Source organism: Onychomys torridus, chromosome 8, assembly GCF_903995425.1.
Source record: "Onychomys torridus chromosome 8, mOncTor1.1, whole genome shotgun sequence".
In the NCBI taxonomy this organism is placed as follows: domain Eukaryota; kingdom Metazoa; phylum Chordata; class Mammalia; order Rodentia; family Cricetidae; genus Onychomys; species Onychomys torridus.
This window is the reverse complement of record NC_050450.1, coordinates 102,553,347-102,579,253: the sequence shown is the minus strand read 5'-3', so window position 1 is coordinate 102,579,253 and position 25,907 is coordinate 102,553,347. Positions and strand designations below refer to the sequence as shown.

At 50.1% G+C, this 25,907-nt stretch overlaps 1 protein-coding gene across 2 annotated transcripts in view; it reads right to left on the bottom strand.

The window, feature by feature from the left end:
• The window catches only part of Ttyh2 (tweety family member 2), a 44,856-nt gene that overhangs the window by 5,870 nt on the left and 13,079 nt on the right, over positions 1 to 25,907 (bottom strand). Inside the window, exons 3-14 of one of the 2 annotated variants that reach the window (XM_036195889.1) lie at positions 23,469 to 23,580; positions 17,065 to 17,285; positions 12,513 to 12,608; positions 11,978 to 12,050; positions 7,103 to 7,172; positions 6,779 to 6,834; positions 5,976 to 6,068; positions 5,614 to 5,706; positions 4,261 to 4,403; positions 3,475 to 3,660; positions 2,618 to 2,696; positions 261 to 1,095 (exon numbers count right to left, since the gene is read on the bottom strand). In XM_036195889.1, the coding sequence (XP_036051782.1) occupies positions 1,081 to 1,095; positions 2,618 to 2,696; positions 3,475 to 3,660; positions 4,261 to 4,403; positions 5,614 to 5,706; positions 5,976 to 6,068; positions 6,779 to 6,834; positions 7,103 to 7,172; positions 11,978 to 12,050; positions 12,513 to 12,608; positions 17,065 to 17,285; positions 23,469 to 23,580 (1,237 nt within the window). In that variant the 3' untranslated portion in view covers positions 261 to 1,080. Of the gene's footprint in view, positions 1 to 260; positions 1,096 to 2,617; positions 2,697 to 3,474; positions 3,661 to 4,260; positions 4,404 to 5,613; positions 5,707 to 5,975; positions 6,069 to 6,778; positions 6,835 to 7,102; positions 7,173 to 11,977; positions 12,051 to 12,512; positions 12,609 to 17,064; positions 17,286 to 23,468; positions 23,581 to 25,907 lie in introns of those variants that run through there. The other variant, XM_036195888.1, reaches the window with a different exon arrangement.

The following is a 25,907-nucleotide window of genomic DNA, read 5'->3' as shown; positions in this document are numbered from 1 at the left end:
GGTGGAATGCCTCCGTGGAGACAGACTCTGGACAAGAAGTCTACCCACTCTCCTCAGGGACTTCTGCCCAGGCCTTTTCTTATTTTTCTTTTTTCTTTTTGGTTTTTCAAGACAGGGTTTCTCTGTGTTGTTTTGGTGCCTGTCCTGGATCTCACTCTGTAGACCAGGCTGGCCTCAAACTCACAGAGATCCACCTGGCTCTGCCTCCTGAGTGCTGGGGATTAAAGGCATGTGCCACCACCGCCCAGCATCCCAGGCCTTTTCTTATAAATGCCACCTCTGTGGAGAAGTTAAAAAAAAAAAATCCAAACTGCTGTTGTATGGCATTTACTGTCCATGATCACTTTTACAATGACCCATCCTCCAATGCTCAGGCATGTGCCATCAGCATCCCTATTCCACACACAGGAGAACTGAGGTACAGAGAGGCAGAGGCCATGCCCCAGGTGACAGAGGCCACCACAAGATATAAGCTGGGATTTGAACCAGGCACCCAGGCACCAGAGTCCACACTGATCCTACCTGCAGCTCTCTGCCATAGCAATACTCCTGGGCTCTGTGGATGCTACTCTGGGAATAGAGAGCATGGTGTTTTCTCCACTTGCCCATTCACCCAGCACATCCTGGGCCCCTACCCTGGTACTGCTTCTTGGTTGGAAGTGGTAGAGAAGGCGAGAGGCGCAGATCTCATGTGGGCATGGCCCTGGGGACTTCCGAGTTTTCGCTGGGGTGACTGGTAGCAGTTACCTGGGTAGGCAACCACAGCACCACTCTGACCTCCTACACTCAGGCCCCAGGATTAAGGGGAAACACAAAGTATAAAGAAAAGGGCTGGGGCTGCAGCTCAGTGGCTAGGCAATAACAGATTACTTACTCATGGTCCTGGCTCAACCCTTAGACCAAAACCTGAAGAAATGTCTTAAAATTTCCCTGGTACAAAAAGGAAAGGAGAAGACAGTAGCAGAGGGCTATAGTCTCAGCACCTGGGAGGCAGGAGGATCAGGAGTTCAAGGTCATCTTCAGCTACGTGAGACCCGAAAGGAAGGGGAAGTGTGCCGGTTACTTTTCTGGTAATTTGATTCACGCTAGAGTCATCTGAAAGAGGGAAGCTCAGTTAAGAAAATGCCTCCATCAGACTGGCCTGTGGGCATGTCTGGGGGGCATTTGGTTGGTTGGTGATTGCCACCTGAGGGCTCAGCCTATGACAGTGGCCCCACTTCAGGGCAGGTGGTCCTGAGTTCTATGAGAAAGCAGGTTGAGCAAGCCATGAGGGACAAGCCTGTGAGCAGAGTTCCTCCATGGCCTCTGCATCAGCTCCTGCTTGAGTTCCCTCACTGATGGACTAGGATGAGGACATGTAAGCCGAATAACCTTTCCTTTCCAGTTGCCTTTGGTTCATGGTGTTTATCACAGCAGTAGAAAGCAAAACTAGGAAAGACAGAAAGATGGACAGGAAAGAGACCCTCTTTTCCTCTTGCATTTATCCTTTTTAGGAAAAATACATAAGTGACTCTTCTCAGGATCAAACCCAGGAGGGCCACTGACAGAGCAAGGGCTCTACCACTGAGCTAACTCAGCTTTAACCTTTTAAAAAGGTGGAAGAGGGGCTGGAGAGATGGCGCAGTGGTTAAGAGCACTGGCTGATCTTCAGGAAGACCCAGGTTCAATTCTCAGCACCCACACAATCACCTGTAACTCCAGCCTCTGGGGATCTGATGGCCTCTCCTGGCCTCCACAGGCACTAGGCATGTAGACGGTGCACAGACATATGCAGGCAAAACCCCCAAGCACACCAAATAAATAAATATGTAAGTAAATAAAGTAAGTAAACAAGGAAACAAACAAACAAACAAATAAATAAATAAAAAAAAACAGAAGAAATTTCCTTCTGGTCTTACAATGCAAGAATAATGTTTTTTTTTTTTCTTTTTCTTTTTCATTTTTTCCTTTGGAAGTAGGGTCTCCTACATTTCAGGATGGTCTTGAACTTGTTCTGTGTGAACTTGAACTTCTTGAACCACCACACCCAGTTTTACAAGGTGCTGGATTTGAACCCAAGGCTTCATGCATGCTAGGCAGGGACTCTACCAAACTGATCCTAGCCCTAGGAGCAGTTTCTTGAGGGCTGTGTAAGGCCATTATCACAGAAGACACCCCTCCCCAGTGATAGCTTAGGTGCCTAGCTCCAAGTTGGAGCTCCCTGACTGTCATGTGATATGAGAAATTTGCTTTTCCCTTTGAGTAAAAACAATGACCAACCAAGCATAGCTACCCTAACTACCAGGAGATTTTGCGATGGGCCAGTGTGACAAATGCTGTCGCTGGCCCTCTTGATTGAAGACAGAGGCCATTTATCTTGAGGACAGTTTGTGCAATGGGCCATGCCCAGGAGGCCATCTAACAGGGTGAGATTGCCTTGTGTCTTTATGGTCTGGGTAGCTGATGGCCCATGACATGTGTGGCAGTTCACTTTAATGCCTATTTGATAGAAAAGCTATTGCCTTCTCTTCTGAGAACCCTGTAGGGAATCATGAACCGTGTTGAGAGGTTTTATCTTTGATTATGTCCCTGACGGGGACCAGGGCAGAGACTTTGCCACAGAAGGAATACTACTTACTGTGGGTGGAGGGGAACCTCTCCCGATGAGTGGCACGTTTTCGTATCGTGGGTTCCCACCGAAGAGTATGGCCTGGTTCCTGCAGGTGGAGAGGCGAGATCAGGTGTGTGTGTGTGTGCAGGAACTTGTGCTCATGGGAGTCAAGGGTGGTGGTGGTGGCAGGTAGAGGTGGATATGATGGAGGGGTTGTGGGTGGGACAGTAAAGGACGAAGAGCTGAGCGTAGTGGCTCACACCTGTAATCCCAGTACTTGGGGGAAAGTGAGGACAGCTTAAGCTACAGTGTGAGACTGCCTCAAAAATTAAAAAAGTAAATAAAAGGGAAGAACTTCTAGGGCAGTGGTCCTCAACCTTCCTAATGCTGTGACCCTTTAATACAGTTCCTTATGTTGTGGCGCCCTCTCCCACCCCACCAACCATAAAGTTACTTTTATTGCTACTTCTTAACTGTAATTTTGCTACTGCTATGAATTGTAATGTAAACATCTGATATGCAGGATAGCTGACATTCCACAGGTTGAGAACCACTGCTCCAGGGGGACCAGGGAAGAGGCAGCTAACAAGGGACAGATGCCAGGAGCACCATGGCTTGAAGAAGTACCTCAGGCCTGGGACTGACCTGGGGGCTTGGGACAAAAGTCCTCGACTTGACACCTCTAGTGTGATTTTCTCCAGTGTGCATGGCTGTGGAGGGTGGCTAGATGCTCCTATCAGGCAACCTGTGACCTCTGATGTCTTCCCTCCTGCATGTGTTTTTGGGGACCAAACACTGTCTATATAGCCAACCTCACTCCAGGGCTGGGAGGGTTACGCTGCCCAGCCTGGGTGTGGGAGACTTGGGGGCACTACTGTACGTACATGTACTCAGAGACAGGGGCATTGGAGATGGTCTGGGCGGGAGGCTGAAGGCTGCACTGGCTGCCAAGGCCGCTGCTGTAGCTGCAGAAACTGTGCAGTTGCCCTCTCATGGGGTTGTGGGCTGCGATGCGCCGAGCTTGGGGGTTGAAAGGGTCATCATCATCAATGTCATCATAGTCTCTGTCCCTAGAACAAGATGTAGAAGTTGGCCAGCCATGAGGGGTGAGGCAAAAGGCCACAGGGTCCTATTATGCTCCTCAATCTCTCTTTCTAGGCCACTCTCAGCCCATATGCATCTTCTTCAGCGTCTACAAAAGCATGGTTCTCAAAGGTACAACTTACTCCATCTGACCCCAATTCCATAGCTACCTCTTCCAGACAGCGCACCATACTGGCTGCATACGTGGTGGTGGGGAGGGGGTCCACTCACTCTACCTTGTCCATCCATGAGTTCCTGAAATCTTATCTTTGTCTCTCTCCATAAGGAGCCTGTAGGTTCCATCTTAACAGTAATATCTTTGCCCCTCCCTGCTATTTTCTGGGGCCCCTCTCTCATCATGTCACCTTGCAAAGTCTTGCCTAGGAAGAAGAGCAAGGGATATTGGGCAATGTCAAGAGGGTTACTTTCGCAGGGACCTACTTTAATCCTTAAAGAAATCCAGCCAGCCTGCTGGGCTGAATGCTGGACCTTCTGCTGCCTTCCTTTGTCTTAGGTGACCAGCTCATTGTTACCCACTGCAGAAAGCCTCTATACTTCATGGGGCCACCTCCTTTATGGAGTGATACCTGTTGATGAAGTATTTCCAGGCCTGAGGCCCGGCACAGGTCAGGGTGGAGAAAGCCAAGGCTGCCAGAATGGAGAAGAGACCAAGGAACAGCAGGCCCTCAATGCCATCATAGCAGATACCAGTGAGGGCATCCAGGTAGTCCTGGGGAGATAGGGACATGTCATTGCAGAGGGATAAGTGGAAAAGCCCAGGGTCTGAGCCCTTTTGTGAAAGCCCCTCTTCTTCCTGCCTTTGCCTACCATCTTCTGGTTGCTCCCTACCCAAAGCACAGTTGGCTGCATTTTAGGGTCCCCACTCTAGAGACACCTGAGGACTCCTTGGGACAGACTACTGTACAAAGATTTGTTGACCTCCTACTGTACGCCAGACACTGGAGGCTGACTCAAACCAAACATACGAGGTGGTAACTAGTTGTAGAATTGGAAACAGGTTACACCCAAAACTCTTTCATTTTAGAAAAAGTTTATTATTTTATGTCTAAGTGTATACACTGTGTGTGTGTGAGTATGGGCATACATGAGCCATAGCACATGTGTTTATTCTAAATCTATACGGTTGTGGAAGATGTTGACATACATTGGTTCACTGCTTGGGGGTGAGGTGCTCATGTATTCCCAGTGTCCCTTGCATTATTATATGTATGTGAAGTTAGGGTTTTTTTTTTTTTTTTTTTTGCTGTTGTTGTTTTTTGTTGTTGTTGTTTTAGACAGGATCTCACTGCATAGTCCTAGCTGACCTGGAACTCACAGAGATCCACCTGCCTCTGCCTTCCAAGTGATGGGTAGTAAAAGGATGTGGCATCATGTCTGGTTTTTCCTCTCTTTCTCTCTTTTCTCTCTGAGACAGGGCTTCACCATATAGCCCAAGTGGTCTTAAATTCATGATCCTCCTGCCTCAGCCTCTAAGTACTGGGACTACAAACATGCACCAGCATGTCTGGTATATTGTATCCTGGCGATGAGATTGAAACACTGACTTGCAAGACAGGGAGATGGATGGGTTGACCAGATGACTAGGAGTCTAGGCAATGGGTAACTGTATATTCACTATTTAGGTCAGTCAGTGGGTAACTATATATTCATCAGTTAGGTCAGGGCCTTCCAATGCTCTAAAACTAACTTGCCCAGCCTTCCTAGGTTCTTATCCTAAGTTCTGGGGTACTCCCCTGCATCTGCCAAAGAGAATCAAGAAGCCAGGCATCTCCTTCCACTTCTCACTACTTGGCTTCAGCCTCATTCCCAGGGCTGAAGGGAGCCCAGGGACTCTTTTTCCTAGGTCTTTGCTGGCTTCTCTCTAGGAACACATGCCCTGCTGGTGTACCCCATACCCTCCGCAGGAATCCACCTAGTACCTTGTGCAGCCCTCGGCAATCCAGCATGGCAGTCAGCTGGTGCAGGCTGGTCTCGGAAGAGTTTAGCAGAATCTGGATGCCAAGAAGGTCTCTCTGAAGTAGGAGGAGGAAAAGAGGAGGCAGAGTGAGCAGCTGGGGAGGGCGTGCATACAGGATTACAAAGAGCAGCTGTGCAAAGAGACCTTTCGATAAGAGGAAAGGGCTGAGGCGCGGGGAGCGGGGCATGCACAGCTGTCAGAAAGCTCACCCAAACCTGGCTGGGTACAGACCTGAGTGTGGCAGAGGGAAGGGCGGCTGGGGGTGGGATTCAGCTGGGGCTCTCCTCCTCCCAACACAGCTGCCATGAGCGGTAGCCCCCTTACCTCTGCTGTAGGAAAGAGGGGCACAGCAAACTGCAGCAGGCCTACAACTTGGATCTGCATGGTGGTCAGTGAGCGCTGGAAGACGGTCAATGACTGGGTGAAGAGACCACAGCCTCCCATGAGAATCCATTCCCCAGAAGTCCCACAGCTACCAGCAGGCTTGTCCCCCTCTGGCCACATCACCATCAGGCAAATATATAGGAGGGGAAGGCTGTACACACTGTAAAGGGCTTCTTGGATTCTGAATACACTGGACCTTAACTCATAGAAGAAAACTGCTCCCTAGCATTCAGATCCCGAGCCATCTGGTCAACCCAACCACTATAGCACGATTATGCTTCTCCCTCATAAGATGTCTTTCACTGGGTTGGGGATTTAGCTCAGTGGTAGAATGCTTGCCTAGCAAGCGCAAGGTCCTGGGTTCAATCCTCAGCTCCAAAAAAAAAAAAAAATGTCTTTCACCACATCCCTCAGGCGTTTTAAGAACTCCACAGTCCTCTTGCTTCTCATTACTCAGATGTGGTCCTCATATGACGTAGAAATTGTCATGGATCTTGTGAGAAAAGCAGAACCTTGGGATGCTGTGGGATGTAGCTCTCCAGGGAGGTGTACACTTATTAGCATAGGAGGAAGGTACAGCATGCAATAACCAAGAGCAATGCCCCCTTCAGAGGATGGCTAAGAGAGGGACCACAGTGAAGCAATGCCCAGCTGTCCACCATCGCGGTATGTGGTGGGGCCAGGGGCCAGAGAGAGGGAGGTGATGAGGGGCTGTGGGAAGGGTGGGGTGTGCTTGGCTGTACCTGCTGGAAGGGGCTGCTTAGACTCTGACTGCAATGCAGGTAGTAGCGGGTCACCTCTGCAAAGCAATAGCATCAGTGTCAGGAAGCTCACAGGAAACCAGACCCTCTGCCCGTGCAGTGGTTCAGCCCACTCCCTTCTTTCCTCAAGCTCCCAAAGGAGGCAGATTTCCAGGAAGTGGCCCAGTGGTCTAGAGAAAACCTAAGTCTGGGGTAAGGAGATGCTTGGTGACTACAGGAAGAAGTAAAGTGTAGGTAGTTGGAGCATATAGGCTTAGCCTGAGTTTGGGGAATGGCTCTAAGGACACAGGCCCCAGAGGACATTACCTGAGCTGATCTGGTTCCGGGTGTTGTTTAAGATGTAGATGTCAGGAGCCATGCAGAAGTCACTGGTGCTCTGAGTCATGGAGATAGGAGTGGGTAGAGGAAGGTCAGACCCTTGGGCACTGGCAGGAGTGAGCCTGGCTCCTGTCACCCTGGTCACTTTGATCTCTAGCTCAGTCCAGGGCAGAAAAGAGGCTGGGTGCCAGACTGTCGGGTTTGAATCCTGGCTCTGTCCCTTCCTGTCACCTTGGACAAGTTGTTCTTTTTGTGTCTGAGTGGTCTCACCTATTGTGTGGACTTGATGACAATGTTCACTCCACATATGACTATTAATCCAGGGGCAGCTGCAGGTGTAAGTCAGGGGTGCTTTTCCCTTGCTCTCGGGCTTATTTGTTCTTCTCAACTGTATTCTTGCCATTGCCAAGCTGCACACTCTGGTGGTCAACCTATGGAAGGTCCCCAACTTGCTTTTCTTTTCTTTTTTTTAAAACAAAACAAACAGAATCTAATGGTATAGCTCTAATTATCCTGGAGTTCACTATGTAGATCAGCCTGGCCTTGAACTCACAGAGATCGGCTTGTCCTCTCTGCCTTCTGAGCGCTGGGACTCAAGGTGTACATCACTATGCCTGGCTCTGACTTGCCATCTGAAGGATAAGACTGGGAAGAAGTTCATCTTGGGGCCTGTGGGGCCAGGTTTCCATTGCTGAGACCAGGGGCAGGGAGTCAGTGGAACAGGGTTGAAGTTGGAGCATGGCCAGCCTGAATACCACTAAGGGCAGTGTGACTGCATGAAGGAGTGGCAGGGGTGCCATGCTCTGAGCCTAGAACTGACCCAGGGTGCAGTGGAGAACTGGAGGAAAGGGGCACTCCACCTTTCAGAGCAGCCAGGGCAAACTCTTGTTCCTATGCCCCATCCTAAGGGGCTACCCACTTCTCTGATGCATGATCCCTGAACATGGAACTCCTTCAGGTGGTTCTGCAACATGAGGGGCCTTCTGTCCATATGCAGCGTCATGCCTCACCCGCTGAATCAGTACACAGGTTTTGAGCTCTTACCAGATGCAGGCATGGCTTTAGGACTAGTACTCGTCAGGAGCATGGGTTTGTGTCTTAGAGTAGAAAATGTGTGTGTGGGGGGGAGGAGCATTGGGGAGCAATAGGCTCCTCTAGATTCAAAACTTCTCCATAGTACCCTGACATTCACCTCCTTTCTCACACAAACACGACCACCCTCCTCCCAACATATGCAATCACCCACATGCACTCAGGACTGCAGAGAATGGTTTTTATATACAAACCACTAACATACATAATAAATCAGCAAGCCTATTATTATCAGTTAGAGCTGCAGCTCCAGCAGCCCTGGTGTGTGCCCTCACTCCTTGGCTGGATTAGCAGAGATGAAGAGCCAGGCTGGGGTTGCTGGAGAGACGCCTTGGTCAACAGAGTAAGGTCATTGTCTTTGAGTCACACCTCAAGGAGACTAGGAACCCCTTGATGAGGCTTTACCAATGCTGAGGCTTCTCTTCCTTCTCTGCTCAGGACAGGCCTGAGCTGTAACCCACATCTCCTGGGAAAGTGGGTTAAGATATCATGGGGTACATGGCTTACTGTGAGAGGCCAAATCTATCAATGAAGGTGATATACCATGTGTGTATGTATGCAGCATGTGTGCATAGGCATACATGTGTCTATGCACATGTGTCTGTACATTATTCGTTCAATGGGAAATATGAGGAAGGGTGACCAGTGCAAGTAGGATGGGTGGGAGAAGCTGCCAGAGGCTAGCCCAGGTGACAGCTGAGTCTGCAGGAAGTTCCCAATTATCTGAAGGGGTCATCCCTGTGACCCTCACATGGTAAGAACTGTGTTAGAAGCCAAGATGGCTACCACACATTGAACTACACAGATGTCACTGTGTGCCATCTGAGACACCAGGTACTATCATTCTCCCCATTTTACACAGGAGAAAACTGAGGCATGGAGAACTTCAGTAACTTTCAGGAGGTTCTGCTGCTGGGAAGGGGTGAAGGGATGACATGGCTAAGTCTGGGGTCTCTAGCAGCTACGCTCATGCCTCTGACTCAGGAGTTGGGCCCACTGCCCCTGCGTGCTCTGGGAGTGTTCTGTCCCTCTCCTGCAGCCAGAGTACTGTGGAGACTCCTCACCAACTCCTGCTCTCTTCCTTCTTGGCATTGCCTCTCCTCTGCCCCAAGAGCCCCCCCCCCCCCCCCCCGCACCTCAAGTTTGTCTGTGGCTCTTACAGACGACATCGGGTGGCCAGGAGGGCCTGCAATGAGGGCCTAGGGCTGCAGGTCTGGAGGCTCTGAGCTTGGTGTCCCCTTCCCCCCGCCCCCATTCCCGCCTTCCCTCTGCTCAGCATGCCCTGGAATAGTCTGTGTCCATACTCTGTCCTATGGATGCCCTGCCTGTTGGGCAGGATGGGGGAAGGGTGATGGTGTGAATCTGGCCCTATTGCCCTCAAAATAGGCCCCAGAGGGCAGGGTGGTAGTGGAGGAACACAAAAGCTCTGCACAATGACCCCTTGACAGCTGGTGGCCTCCCCCCACCCTCCACAGCTCCTCTTTACCCCCTTTCCTATTAAAATGCCACAGCAGCCTCAGCTCTGTCAAAGACCCATTCAGCGCCCTCACACCCGCCTCTCCTGCACAAGGGCCTTAGGAAAGGAATTAGGGAAATGGCATGGCTCCCAGCTCCCTGGCATTCCATGGCACCCGGCTGCAGATGAAACAGCCTGTGGGTTCCTTGAATGGCAAGATGCTTGATGGGAGAAGCCCCTGCTGGGAGGGAGCCAGCTCCCAAGGGCAGCTCACGGTGGCAAGCTGGATGCCATTGCTTCTTCAAAAGGCAGAGGCTGTCAGAAGTGGGACCTGGCCCCATAGGCTCAGCATGGAAAGCTTCCCTGCGCCTGCACTTGTCTCTGGAGAAGAGGCTGCCCGCCAGGCAGCTGTGCCCATCCCTCTGGGCAGTGGAGCCCCTCCCCACACTGTTTACAACCTCCCAGCTCCAAAGGCCACCAGGATGCCTGAGCACAGCCTGGGCTCCAGCACTGTCTTTTCGGCACCAGTCTTTGCTTGGTGTGTGGTCACAGCACAGAAAGGGGAGATGAGAAATACCAACTTCCTTGTGTTTTTGTTGGTTTGGAGATAGGATCTCACGTAACTCAAACAGTCTTAAACTTACAAACCTCCAGCCCTTAACCCCCCTCAAGTGCTGGGATAACAAACGGGCACTATCATGGCCAGCTGATGCGGTGCTGAGGATAGAACCCAGGGTGTGGTCTGTGTCAGCAAGCATCTTACTAACTGAGCATCCCCAGCCCTCCCTATCTCCTTTTGCAGTACCAGAGCTCAAACCTACAGCTTCTTACTAGGCAAGGGCTCTGCCACTGAGCTGTTTCTGGTTCTACCCTCCTGCACTTAGATTTATTTTATGTGTGTGAGGTGTGTAGTGTGTGTGTCTGCTGTCCTGTCCAGAGGTCAGAAGAGGGCATCGAATCCTCTGGAATTGGAGTTATGGATGGTTGCAAGTCATTCCATGGGTGCTAGGAATGGAACCTGGGTCTTCTGCAAGTCATCCTGTGGGGTGCTGGGAATGGAACCTGGGTCCTCTGCATGTCATCCTGTGGAGTGCTGGGAATAGAACCTGTGTCCTCTGCAAGTCATCCCATGTGTGCTGGGAATGGAACCTGGATCCTTTGCAGGAGCAGCAGGTGCTTTTAGCTGTTGAGCTGTCTCTCCAGCCCTGCAGCCTCCCAGCCCTTTTAAAGCAGGCCTTACTAAGCTGCTGCTCGGGCTGGACTTTAAATTCATTCTGTAGCTCACACAGGCCTTTGATTTGCAGTCCTCCTGCCTCAGTCTTCAGAGTGGCTGGGGCCATCGACTCGGCTCACTAGAACTGGTTCCTTAGTACTTTGGAATCAGCCTCTACCAAAAGTGGCAGAGCCAGGTGGCACCAGGGGCCATTTATCCTGTGGGTATTATGGACAAAAGTGCCCAGGACCAGCACTCCCAGCCAGCCCCAGGGACACCAGGCAAGGTGTGATGTGGGTAAGGAGGAGCAGGAGCAGACCACAGGGTTGGCTTACAGCCCTCAAATCAGTGGCTCCTTGAAACCTCCTAGTAAAGTGTGTCTTCCCCAGCATGTGTGCAGCGGTGCCTGTGTGCATGCATGTTCACACAGGCACACAGCCACATACACACATAGAGTCAGCACCTGTAACTAGTGATTCACACCATGTCACGATGATCTGCCTACAAGTTTGTCTTGCATTGAGTGACTGTCAACACGGAACATCATGACCCCCTGAGTTTGCAGCCCAAGGAACACAGCAGACCCCACCCTCCGCCTGCTGAGTGAGTGAGCGCTCAGGCAGCTCAGCTCCAAAAATATATCCTCATACTGGAAGTCCCTCACTTTTCCATAACATTTGAGGCATCACATTCAGAAGCACACACGTATGCATTTTAGAGCATGTGTGAGTGTAAGGACAATGGGACTGCGGGGACAGAAGGCAGGAGATGCCACCTTCTACGTACCTGGTGTCTGGGGGCCAGTAAAGGAACACACTCAGCTCCCAGCAGGTTAGCTCTTCACATTCACATAGAAGCTGCCTGGCCACCCATTCGTTCTCCACATGCCCAAACAAGCAGTGTGTCTTGTCTTGGCTCTGGCCCCCAAGCCCTGTAACTTTGGACAAACCCCTTCCTGTCTCTGAGCCAGGCCTTTAGAGGCTCTGGCATGGTAGGTAAGGGACTGAGCCCAAAGCTGGCCTGTTGGAGTCTTTAAACAGGGCAGGGCAGGTGGACTGTCTTGGTTAAACCAGCCACCCCCCCCCCCATCTCCTCTACTCACCACAGCTGCAGCGGTGTCAGCAGCCAGGGAAGCCCAGCTGAGGATCAGGGTCAGTACTCCACAGCACAGCATGCTAGGAGAAAAGCAGACACTCTGGGGTCTCTGAAGGGTGATCAGGAGGGCGTCATTTGGACAGCAGTCGTCCTACCTGAATTTAGCATCCTTCCTCCCAGGGAGACCTACCTGGTCATGCACTGACCCCCCTACCCCACCCCACCTCTGCCATGCATTGACCCCCCACCCCACCTCTGCCATGCATTGACTACTCCCACCCCCACCCCACCTCTGCTAACAGCTAGGAGAGGGCTGTTGGACCCCAGGGCCCTGGTTGAAGAGACCCAGCTGTGACAGCACAGAAACAGCTGGGGTGTGGGGCATCTGACACACAAGGAGCTCCTGCCTGCAAGAGAGCTGTGTGCTGAGGAGGGGCATCCTAGCTGCCACCACTCTTGGGGCCTGGCTAGGCCTTTGCTTCCCTCCATAGGTGGCCCCTAGTTCAACCCTTTGCTTCAGGACCATAAAGAGGGCTACTCACGAGGCTAGAAGACACTTAGAGCGCCTGGCCAGTCCCAAGCAGGTGACAAGGCAGATGACCAGGTCCAGGATGAAAAGAAGGAGGTAGGAGAGCCACCTAGGTGGAGGCAAAGAGAAGATGAGGATCGGCAGAGCAGATCTCCGCCCGCTCCCCCCAACCCCCCCGCCCGCCCTTGGGAGGCCAGAACAGCAACCCAGGGCAGCGGGAGCACAGGAGCACGGCCCAGAGACTGCGGGTCCTCAGGGGCTCAAGGAGCTGCACCTGGAACTCTCCTACCCTTCGTCTTAACCATCTGGTGGAATACCTACACTAGTACTGGGCGCTAGAACTTTCCATCATGGTGGAAACAGTCTACATCTATATTGTCCACGCTATCTGCCACAGATGCCTGCTGAGAACCTAAAATATGCCTAAGAACTTGAGATGTGAATTATGCAAGGGAGATAAGGCCAAGTGTGTTGGCAGACACCTGGAGTCCCAGTTCTTGTGAGTTCCAGGCTAGTCTGGGCTATACAGCAATCTCAGCCTACTTCCATGAAGGATATGAATGCCTCATTTTTATGACACCGGGGAGCAAGTCCAGGGCCTCATATATGCTAACCAGAGTTCTGCCATTGAGTACTTCCCTGTCCCCCAGCCAAGATTTTAATACACTTTGGCCTACATAGTTAGAAGCATCCATAGTGGACTGCATGGCTGTCTCTGCAGCTCCCGGTTGCTTAGCTTTGTTTCTAGAATCTTCAGAGGACAGATCTGGTAAGACCTGACATTACAGTCACAGATCTGAGAGAACCCCTGAGAGGCCCCCTTCTTTGCTGGATGCCTGCCTCTCTTGGCTGAGGCCTCCCACCTTGCACATCTAGCCTGTGTGGATTCACAGTGTAGCATGCCGAGGTTTCTTCAACCAACATTTGTGCCAGACACTGAGCTTGGAGTCATGATGCCCGTGTGAGAAGGCTTGCTCCTGACTATCAGGGAGTTCAGATGGAGCGAGGGTCAGTATGTCCTCATCTAACTTCTGGACTCCCCCTGAGCTTCTGGAGAAAGCTGTCCTATACCATCTGGAGACTGTGGCATGGCGCTTTCCTCACATTTTTTTGTTTTTAAAGTCGGGGTTTCATGTATTCCAGGGTGGCTTCAAAGTCGATGTGTAGCCAAGGGTGATCTTTACTTTGCGATTCTTCTGCCTTCACTGTCTAAGTGCTGGGATTACAGGCGTGCACCACCACACACTTTATGTGGTGCTGGGGATTGGGCTTCGGGGTGTAAGCAGGACATGACATGACTGACAGGAAGTGACAAGAGGCTCTGAGGAAGACGGAGCAAGCTGGAGGTCCCCAGAAGCCAAATCAGATTCTGTCTTTGTGAATGGAGGTTTGATGCTTAAAAGAAGGGGCTTCACTGAAACTCTCGTCCCCCAAACAGAGCAACAGGTACCCCATGGCAGATCTTTGGGGTCCCAGAAATGGGGCTATGGCTTTGGAACATGGCTGGAGGCCACCAAGGAGCCAATTTTCTTAAAGTCAGAGTTGAAAGGAACTTTGGAATCCATCTAGTGTTAGCATCTTACACTACAGATGAGAAGGTCAAGACCCATGGTGGCTAAGATTTCCAGAGCTGCATGGAAAACTTACATTCTCCTTCCTTCTAGAGACATAGTCCCCCACCCCCAGAACCCTCCAAAACATGGGTCCCACACTCCCAACCTAAAGATGGATTGCTCCTTCTGTATCCTCTCCCATCTGCAGGAAATCCAGATGCAGAGGGGCTCCTGAGCCCTCCACAGATGTGCTTTCACAACTCCAGTATCGAATGCTGCCTGTGTGAGCTGTTCCTAGAAACAGCTCCTGGGCGGGTGTGTTCTCCCCAAGGAGCCCCTGGGAACTGGGGGAGGGAGCTCTCACCATGAACTTGGCTTTTGCCTGATGAACTAATGCAGCTGGGTTCACCCCTCACCCCACCACATCCGGCATCTGCAAGCCAGTGTCCACATCTCAGCCCAGGCAGTAACTCTGTATGTTATCCCCTCTGAGCCGGAGCTGGACGTGTCTCCCCAGCAAAGTGCTCTGCTGGGAGTGGATGGCCGGCATAACAACGGTTGGAAAACCTTTCTGGGAAGAAGCCTGTGAGCTACAAACACAAGCTGCAGAAGCCTGTTGAACTATTCTTGCTCCTTAATCTGATCTGAATAAGAAGCCTCTTTTGATATATAAAATCTTTACGCATTTCATAATGGTCTTTACTAAAATGCCCATAGGATCAGCCAGATGCACTCAAGGAAAGGAGCCAGGTCAATAAGGACACCCCCTAGGGATATTCCACTGGTTCTGATATGGTGGCAGATAGTCTCCTCAGAGCTGGCAGTTCCTTTCGGTCCCCTGGGGAGGAAGGCATTTTGCCCATGTCTGAGAGGAGTAACACCAAGGGCCCTTCCATCTGGAATATTGCTGACATCCAGGAAACTCAAGGTCTGTGGAGGGAATGGGAGCACCCCCTGGATCCTGAAGTCCCACACAGAACTCGGGAGTGGGTGAGTGCTTCCCTTTGGGAAAGGGAGTCTGATGGTGGAGGTGGAGGCTTTGAGCATTTCCTCTGGACTCAGCCCAGCAGCAGCCTGTTGGGTGGGGCTTTATGATATAATAAGATACAAATCCAGAAAACCATGAGTACATTGTGCAATGTCGGGGCAGAGGCTCTGATCTTCCTCAGTGGCTTGAAGAGGTGCCAAGTCATTTCGGCGAGGGAGGGATTCAAAGAGTTGACACTTGTCATGCAAGACCCACAAATCTGTTCCACCCTGTGTCTGTGATACTGGACTACTGACCCTTTGGCCACAGTGATGTGCGTGTCACATGCACGCACACTACATGAGTGCATGCTACCACTGCGATGAAGGTCAGCCTAGGACAGAGACAGCTGTCTCCTCCCTTGGCTCTCAACACTGACCCTTCTGAGACCCTGTATGCGGAAGGAGGGCAGCCAGTCTGGGTCTAAGACCTGAGTTTAGTGACTTCACCAGGGATGGGGTTACAGATGGACATAAGGAGATGCTCCAGGCTAGATGAGACAGAGATGAGTTTGGATATCTAAGTGAGGTGCTGTGGTCATTAACCTTGATTGTCAACTTGATGGGACCTAGACTTACCTAGGAGACAAATCTGTGGGCACATCTGAGAAAGATTTTTTTTTTTTTTTTTTTTAAAACTGCTGTAGATATCGCTCTGTACAAATAAAATGCTGTTTGGCCAGTGGCTAGGCGGGAAGTATAGGTGGGACAAGAGAGAAGAGAATTCTGGGAAGTGGAAGGCTGGGTGGAGACACTGCCAGCCGCCGCCATGACAAGCAACATGTAAAGACCCCGGTAAGCCACAAGCCATGTGGCAAAGTATAGATAAGCAGAAATGGGTTAATTTAAGATAGAAAAAGTAGGTAACAAGAAGCCTGCCACGGCCATACAGTTTGTAAACAATGTAAGTTTCTGTGTGTTTACTTGGTTGGGTCTGAGCATCTATGGGCCTGGCGGGTGAGAGAGATTTGTCCTGACTGTGGGCCAGGCAGGAAAACTCTAACTATGTGTATGTGTGTGTGTGTGTGTGTGTGTGTGTGTGTGTGTGTGTGCGCGCGCATGTCACAATACATGTGTAGGTCAGAGGACAACTTGCAGAAGCCAATTTTCTCTTTCCATCATGCGGGGTTCTGGAATTGAACTCAGGTTGTCAAACTTGGTGCCAGAGGTCTTTATCAGCTAAATTATTTCAACAGCCCAAGATTTTTTTAGATTATATTAATTGAGGTGATATTCTAGCTGGTTTTATGTCAACTTGACACAAGCTGGAGTCATCCGAGGGGAGGGAACCTCAATTGAGAAAATGCCTTCACAAGGTCAGGCTGTAGGCAGTCCTGTAGAACATTTTCTTAATTAGTGATTGATGGGGAAGGCCCAGTCCATTGTGGGTGATGCCATTCCTGGCCTACTGGTCCTGGGTTCTATAAGAAAGCAGGCTGAGCAAGCCATGGGGAGCAAGCCAGTAAGCAAGCAGTACCCTCCATGGCCTGTGCATCAGCTCCTGCCCCCAGGTTCCTGCCCTGCTTGAGTTCCTGCCCCAACTTTCTTTGATGATGAACAGTGATGTGCAAGTATAAACCGAATAAGCCCTTTCCTCTCCAAGTTGCTTTTTTGTTATGGGGTTTCATCACAGCAATAGTCACCCTGACTAAAACAGGTGGGAAGAGCCACTGAATAAAAAGGACAAAGCTTCCTGATAGGGGATGTCTGGGACCAGCTGCCTCAGGCTCCTTCCTGCTGCCATGGCATCCCCATCATAATGGACCACACTCAAGCTGTGAGCCAAAATGTCCTCCTCTTCTTTCCTTCTGTTGCTTGTGTTGAGATATTTAGCGACAGCAAAGAGAAAAGTATGTAGCAGATGTAGAGGTGAGGTGGCGTCCCTCCGTACTGCATAGCTGAGGTGCTACACAGTGAGGCTGTGGAGTGGCAGGGCCTGCATCTATAGCCCTACTGGTCTCTCCCACTGCCTCCCCGGTTCCTCACCTGTAGTGTTCCACATAGGCAGTCTGGTGGGACAGCTCAGTCAGCTGCATGGTGACCTCCCTCCACACGGGCAGTCCCGAGAGCTGGTTGACAACATTGCCTGCCATCTGCTGCATGAACTTCAGGGTCTGGATGTAGTCGCCTCGAGCAGCAAAGATCTCGTTGAGCCGGGCCAGGTGTTGTTCTAGGTCTACCTTCATCTTCTGGGTGTTTCCAAACACCTAAGGGAGGTAAGGCAGGGGCTCGAGTCTGGTCCTCGGATAGCTACTGAGATCTCTGCAGGAAGAAGTAGCAATTGGCCAGCTGGGTTTGAAGGGCTGTTTCACATTGACACAGACCCTGGGAGCTCATGAGCCTGCTGCCCCAGGGGCGTGGCCAAGGACAGAGGTCCTGTGCCTACTGCCATTGTGTGGGTCTGGAATGTTCCCCAAGGATCCATGTTAAAGGCGTGGCCACCAACTGGGTGATATGGAAAGGGGTAGAATGTCTAAGAGGTGGTTAGGTCTGTGATGGGACTTCAGGTCATTGAGGAGTACCCTTCCTCAAAAAAGACACTGGAATTCTTTCTTTCTTTGCTTCTGTATACACTGTAGTGAGCAGCTTACCCATGGCCTCTCAGATCAAAGGCTCCAAAGCAGTGAGGCCAACTAGTATGAGCTGTAACTCCCTAGGTTGAAGCAAAACAAGCCCTTTTTTTTCCCCCTCTCTCTCAATTTCATTTTAAAAACTGTTTTATTTTTGAGACGGTCTCAGGTATCCCAGGCTAGACCCCAACTTGCTATGAAGTTGAGAATGACTGAGCTCCTGATCCTCCTGCCTCCACCTCCCAAGTGCTGGGATTACAGGTGTCCAGACCTTCTTCATACATCTCAGCAGTTTGTTACAGTGCTGGAAGGCTGACCCCTAGACACACAGCCCGGTCATCTGACCCTGTTGTTCTAGCTTTTCCCAGCTTTGGCTCTCCAATCCAAGCCTCACTGCAGCCTGGGGTTCTCTAATCTGAAAACCCAAATCTTCTTAGCACTCTAGCAGTAAACTATACAAATAACTCCAAATATAAACCTAAGCCCCCAAATTCTGAAATCCCAAACATCTCAGGTCTCCCGAATTTCAGAGAGGTGGAGCTCAACTTGGACTCCAAATAGGGAACCAAACGGATTCATTTTTCTTCCCTGAACATTCTCCTAAAGTTTGAATCACTTTAATCAAAGACTTAGAGCCCCAGGCTGCCATTTTGTGCTTTAGTCCAATAGGGCTCCCAGGCACCCTATAAGATAAAGGGTTTGTCTCTGAGCTAGAATCAGCTCATAGTGTCCCAACCGCAAGGCAAGGCAGAACAATGCGGCCTTGAAAACAGAGAACAGATGCTATCTCCTCCCAGCCTGGCCCTGGGACAAGGAGGAAGAAATTAGTGTCTTCTTTTGGGCTCATGTCCTCACAACTCCCAGGATGTCTGTCCTGCTAGGTGGGCACAGAGGCACCTGTCCTTTGCATTGACCTTAAGTGGACCCGGGAAGAACATCTGTCTATACAGACAGAAACAAAAGGATGATGGTAGTGGCTGTCCTTGTCAGCTCCTAGACAAGGGGCAAGATGCGACTTATATTGCAAATGTCATATACTCAGGCAGCCATCAGGCTTGGGGACCCAGCCCCAAGACAGCACATGGGCAGCTGGATGAAGAAGGGCTTTGTTTCTGTTTTATTTTGTTTTCAGAGTCTCAATAATTGCCCAGGCTAGCCTGGAACTGGCTACATAGTCCAGGTAGACCTTGAATTTGAGATCCTCCTGCCCCAACTTCTGGAATAGCTGGGACTATAGGACTATGCTGCCCAGGGTCTGGCTTTGCTGCCTTGACACTGTCATACACAAGCAGCTGAAAGAGGCCAGGGTGCCTGGCTAATCCTTACCCAGCAGTCTTAGCTCCCACAGGCTGCAGGATAAAGGCACAGAAGAGGGGCAGAGGAGGGCGCAGCAATGGAGCCCAGGAGAGCGCTCTGAGCTCAGGAATCATGGGAACTTGACATTAACCTTGTGGCTTTTCATGTCTTCCCTACACTGTGACTTCCTGATTCTAGTTGAGAGAATGGCTCTCTGTTTCTCTCTGTGTCAACACATCTTCCGTTTTCTGGCATCAACTGAGCTCTTAGGAGATGGGCACAGATTGAAATAGCAAGATAGAGACAGCTAACTGGGCATGCTGCCTCATGCCAGTAGAATCCTAGCACTTGGGAAGCTGAGACAGGAGTATGGCCTTGAAGTCAAGGCCAGACTGTACTACAGGCAAGCCTTGTCTAAAAAACAACAAAAAAGGCCTCTCAAAACAAAAAAAGAGAATTCAAAAGTTTAAACTTTGTCTTAGACTTTTTCAAGCTCTCTATCCCCCGTGTGTGTGTGTGTGTGTGTGTGTGTGTGTGTGTTGACAGAGGGTCTCATGCAGCCTACAATGATCTTGAACTCCTGATCCTTCTGCTTCAACACCCCCCCCCCCAAGTCCTGGGATTATAGGCCTATGCCACCGAACCTGGCATTTGTTACATCAAGGGTGACCTTAAGAACAGATGAGGCAAGGTTGGGCATGTAGTTCAGTTGGTAGAGTGCTTGCCTAGAATGCAGGAGGCCCTGGCTTGATTTGGAGCATCCAGCAAATTGGGTGCGGTACTGAACACTATAGTCTCAGCACTCTGGAGACAGAGGCAGGAGTTTAAGGTCGTCCTTGGCTATATAGGGAGTTTGAGGCCAGCTTGAGCTATCAGTGACCCTGACTCAAAAACAAACAAACAAACAAACAGAAAAGAAAACAAACAAGTCCCTCCCCCACACAACAAATCCCCAAGCAAACAAAAACTCAAGAAGAAATAGAGAAGTTAAAAATGTAGAGAATAGCCAGGCAGTGGTGGTGCATGCCTTTAATCCCAGCACTCGGGAGGCAGGTGGATCTCTGTGAGTTTGAGGCCAGCCTGGTCTACAAAGTGAGTTCCAAAAAAGGTGCAAAGCTTTACAGAGAAACCCTGTCTCAAAAAACCAAAAAGAAAAAAAAAAAAAAATATATATATATAGAGAGAGAGGCCCTGTCTTAAAAAAACCCAACCAAACAAATAAAACAGCAACAATTAGAGACTAGGCCAGGATGGGTGTCCAAGTCCTGTAATCTAATTGCTTAGCAGGTTGAAGCAGGAGGATCTAGGATAGCCTGGGCTACATAACAGAACCTTGTAGAAGGGAAAGAAAGAAAAGAAACAAAGTTACAAGTCAGTAAACATCTGTGGAGTCTATTTTTCTTTCTGGTATTGTTTCATGGGAAGAGATGGCAGACTGATTAGATGATAGATAGAGATAGATAGATACATACACAAATAGATGATAGATAGATAGATAGATAGATAGATAGATAGATAGATAGATAGACAGATCAAACATGTCACAACAGTGGCCTCCTGGTAGCTTTGTGCTTGCTCACATGGTTCCTAGTCCTTGAGGTTCAAGAAGACAGAGGTGTGATGCCCCCAAGGTGGACTTGGCTTTCTCTTGGGAACTGATGAGGGGAAAGCTTAGCTCTTCCACCAGATGGGGACAAGGACCAGCTAGGTCACCATTTCAAAGGACAGGGGTGTGGTTTTCCAATTGTGGTCCCCAGGCCAGCAGCATCACCCAGGAGCTCATTACAAATGCAAATTCTTGGGTTGGGGATTTAGCTCAGTGGTAGAGCACTCAAGGGCAAGGCCCTGGGTTTGATCCTCAAAAACAAACAAACAAAAAACAAACAAACAAATTCTCAGCCTGCCTGGCCGGTGAATTGGAACCCCAGCAGGGCAGGGCCTGCTGCCACATCCTAACTAGCTCTCCAGGCGATTCTGATTCCAGGCCAGGTTGAGAGCCTCTGGGAGAGAGAGCACTAAATGGCCAGGTAAGGAGCAGTTAAGAGGAGCATCAGCTCAGATTCAGGGAAATAAGGGGAGGGAAAAAACACAAGGCCAAGACCCGAGGCCTGGGAGACTCTGTGTTCTTGCTCTGACTTGCACTGATATTTCAGCTGTGGTGCGATACCACCTATCTGTGCCTCAGTTTTTCCACTGAGCGGGTTTCCCATAGGCCTATGGGTTCAGGATGGTGGGGTTTCTAGCCAAGAGAGGGAATGCAGAGAGTACCTGGCCTTTGTGTTTGGGGAACAGCCCTAGAAACCCTAGTTGACCATTTGGCTGCCAGATCTGGACTCCAGCGGGGCCCAGCTTTAAGTCATCTGGGCTGCTGGATGAGTCTCCATCCTGACTCTGCCACCCACAGCCTCCCGCAATCCCAGCACCTCTATTTCATGGTGATTGCAGTAATTATTATAATGACACCATTATCTTAATCCCCCAGGCAGAGTGCACTCTATAGTTTTCGGCACTTTCCTTGGTGGTAATTCACCTGATAACATTCAGCCGTTTACCTGCAATTTGGACCCCACCCCTTGGATGGGAAAGGCCCTATAAGGATCTGCCATCTCTCTGGAGCCCTCAGGCCTGAGACTGTTGGGCATCCACCTTGGAGCCTTCACCAGCTCCTTAGGTAAGAGGGTCAGAAGCTTTTCATGGTTGGCAGCACCACCACAAAGTCCTGGAACAAGTGACCCACAGTGCACTAACAGCCAAAGGGGAAGGGACTATCTCCAGGGACAAGGTAGGAGAAGGTCTAGAGAGTGGGAGTTAGAGCCAAGTGTACAAACCTGGCTCAAGAGGGCTGGGAGCCTAGAGCTTGTTCCCAGATACCAGCAAGTTTCTCCCCTAAGATAAAGACTGAATTTCCCATCAGGGAAGGTCACAGCTCTGGGGCTTCCCAGCACTCAGGCTCTCCCACGGTCAAGGTTGCTGACCGTCAGAGGGCGGGAGACAGTACACTGCCAAAGACAGGCAGATAGTGTCCTTGGGGGCTTGATCCTCATCAGGACCAAGGTGAGTAAGAGTGGGAGAGGTCCCAGGGGTCACCTCCAGCAAATACTGGGCACTACACATCTCCAAGCTGTAGCCTGTCTCTTTAAGATGAGATTTCCTGTCCCCACCCCCTCCCCTGCCCCCAGGGGCTGATGGAAGGATTAGAACAGTAGAGGAGCTTACAGAAGCCTGTCGGGAGGGGAGTGGGCATACTGCATGCCAGGGAAGTGACCGATTCCTCTAGTTAGGGCTGGGTTTGACAGTGCAGGCTGCTGACACAAACGTGCCTTTTACTGGAATTTCGAATACTCTGGAGGGACCTGGTGTAGAGAGGGTCAGGTGCCCAAAGACTAGTTTCCCTGAAATCTGCATTAGGTCTTTCCCACCAGAGTCCTCCGGAGACACCAGAAACTCTCACAGAAGGAATCACCTAGAAAATCATCAGGAAAGACTTGCATTCTGCAAAAGTGACAGGCAGGCAGGGGCTAGTGAAGAGATGATACCTAGCTCGTGACTCTTCCCGCTACTCAGGCTCAGCAGGTTAGCTCTTCCTCCAAGTAACCTAACTTCTCTTTGTAGTCCAGCTCAATCTTCCACCGTGAGCTTCCTGCAAGCATGCCGCTGAACCCAGAGTCCCAAGACACACAGCTGGGATTATGAGGGCTCTTTCCAGCCTTTGCGTGTGTGGGCAAGGGATGGGGTGGGTGGTCTTCCATTGTTTCTGAAGACTTTTTTCTCCACTCAAAATTTTTTTTTTTTTTTTTTTTTTTTTTTTTTGTGTGTGTGTGTGTGTGTGTGTGTGTAGGCTGTGTGCCACCATGTTAGGTCCCTAGTTTCCACTTTTGATAGATGGATCAGAACTTTGTACAAAGTAACTTAGAGTGAAAATACACATTCAGGACTGAAGATGTAATTCAATTGGTAGAGAGCTTGCCTATCAAACTGCATCCACCAGGCATGGTAGTGCGCACCTGTATTCAAGCACCAGGTCATCCTCTGAGACATACAGGGTTCAAGGTTAGACTGTCTCAAATAAACAAACAACCCATGCTCAGTAGACTATGGTGGCAATAATTCCAGCACGGGGTAAACAAAGGCAAGAACATCATGGAAAGTTCCAGATGAGTCTGGTCTATGCAGTGGGTTCCAGGACAATCAGGGCTACACAGTGAGACCTCTTGCTTTAACAACAACTCTGGAAACCCATGTTCAGGGTCTCCTTCAGGGGATAGGCAAGTGCTCAGATGTTCTGTAGACTAATAGGGCTGATGGGGGTAGAGCTGCCCTGAAATCTCTCTTGGACCGGGTCACAGAAACTGTTTGCCTCTGGCAGGGCAACTGCTCAGAAGACAGCCCAGCCCCACAGCATCCATCACGCAGTGCTGAAGGGTGCAGCTGGGCTCCTGAGATCTGACTGGCACTCTTGTTCTGTCTGGCCTTGCTGATCTCATGGGCTGTGTCTGTGCCCAGCCACCTGCCCGCAATCCTTACCAGCTCGTCAATTCCAGAGAAGGTGTGGTTTGCGTTGTCCAGGGAGTAGAGCAGCTGGTGTACCCCATCGTTGGTCTCACTGTTTCCATAGAAACCAACACCCACCGCAGCACTACAAGCAAAACCCCAAACAAAGGTTAGGGGTGATGAACCCAGAAGGGAATGCACTATCTCTCTTTGGGCGCCTGTGTGTGTGTGTGTGTGTGTGTGTGTGTGTACCCAGGACAGGATGCTGGGTACCTTCCTCCATGGCTTTCTGTGTTATTCCCTTGGGACAAAGTCTCTCACTGAACCTGGAGCTCACTGAAATGACTATGTGGCAGCAAGTGGGCTGTCTCTGTTCCCCATCCGTAGCCTTGGGATTGCAGATGTGTGAGCTTTCTATGTGGGTACTGGGAATCCAAACTCAGGTAGGTCCTCACGTTTGTACAGCAAACACTATACTCCGATTTCCTCTGTCAGCCTTTCTTCTTGTCTTCCTTTGTACTGAGGATTGAACCTAGGACCCCAGGCATGCGAAGCAAACAGTCTGTCTATTAGTGAGGCACAGTTACAACCTTTGCATTTATCTTTTAAAAATTGTTTCTGTAGCCGGGTGTGGTGGTGCATGCCTTTAATCCCAGAACTCGGGAGGCAGAGGCAGGAGGATTTCTGTGAGTTCGAGGTGAGCTTAGCCTGATCTATATAATGAGTTCCAGGACAGCTAGGACTGATACACAGAGAAATCCTGTCTTGAAAAAACCAAAAATAAAATAAAATGCTTTAGGGCTGTGGAGATGGCTCAGTGGTTAAGAGCAGTGGCTGCTCCTCCAGATGACCTGGGTTCAGTCCTCAGCTCTCATACAGCAGTTCACAATCATCTGTAACTCTGGTTCCAGGGGGAATCGGACACCCTCTTTTGGTCTCCAAAGGCACTGTATGCACATAGTGAGTGCCCAGACACACATCCATACATATAAAATAAAAATATGTAAATCTTAAAAAAAAACTTAGAGTGATTTCAAGTTCACAGCAAAATCAAGCAGATGCAGAATTTCCCTATTCATGAACAGCCCTCTATATGACATCCTTTATAAGCAGCATCCTTTGTTACAGCTGATAACCAGTGGGAACATGGCACTATCCAAGGCCCATAGTGTGCACAGGAGTCACTCTTGGTAGAAATGCTACAGTCTAGACACACAGTGTCAGGTGTTTACCATCAGAGTAGCCCCTGCCCTAAAGCTCCCCTGTGCTCTGCCTAGTCCTCTCCTCCTCCCTTCTCTGACCCCTTAGAATCTCCATGGCCTCTAGAATGTGGTACAGCTGCAGTCACAGCCTGCAGCCTCTTCCGATCAGCTCCTTTGCCTTAGTGATAGGCCTTCAAGGTTCCCCAGTATCTTTCATGGTTCAGCAGGACATTTCCTTTCAGCTCTGCATAACAGTCCATTGTCTGAATGTATCCAAGTTTATTTATTCACTAGGCTGTGGTGATATATTATGTATCCTAATAAAATTTGCCTGAAAATCATAGAACAGAACAAGCCACTAGATTAAACATAGAGGCCGGGAAGTGGTGGCACACACCTTTAATCCTATCACTCAGGAGTCAGAGATTCGTCTGGATCTCTGTGAGCTTAAAGCCACCCTGGATTACATGAGATTGGCTCAGTCTAGGAGAGAAACAGAGCCAGGCAGTGGTGGCACATGCCTTTAATCCCAGTACTTGGAAGTCACACGCCTTTAATCTCAGTGTTTGGGAAGCACACAGGCCTTTAATCCCAGCACTAGGAAGGAAGTGATGGCTGGGCAGAGAAAGGTATATAAGTCGAGAGGAGACAGGTCCTAATGCTTTTCAGGCTGAGGAGTCCTAGAGGTGAGACATGGCAGTGGCTTCTTCCTTTGTCTCTGATCTTTTAGCATTTTTTATTAGGGTACACAATATATCACCACACTTGGCTACTGAAGAATATCTTTTACTTGCTTCCGGGTTTGGGGAACTGTGAATAAAGGTTGCTGCAAACAGCTATAGTGTGGGCTGGATTTTAGCTGAGGAGCTTTATTCTAGGGTTTGGGATGAGGGGATATTGTCTCCGGGTGAAGGTTAAGGACCAACTAAGGTGATCTGGCAGAAGCCTACTTGTTCTGGCTGGCAACATACTCCTGAAAGGCACAAAACTGCAGGCAAGCCTGGGGGGTTATGATTCACCGGCCCTGATAGGATCTTGAGATCTGATCTGACATGCAACGCCAACCTTCAGGTCCCTCCTGACCTGGCCAAGAACCATGGACTTCCTTATATACCCCAGATCTAGTCCTCTATGAAGTTTTAGCGTCTGCCTGCCTTGTTAACCCAGAACCCACTGGGTCAGGACCATGCTTTGGGGGAGCTGGAACAAGTCTCCACTTCTGCCACAAACTGCATCCAATATTTCAAAGTGGTCCCTTTGTCACTTCTTA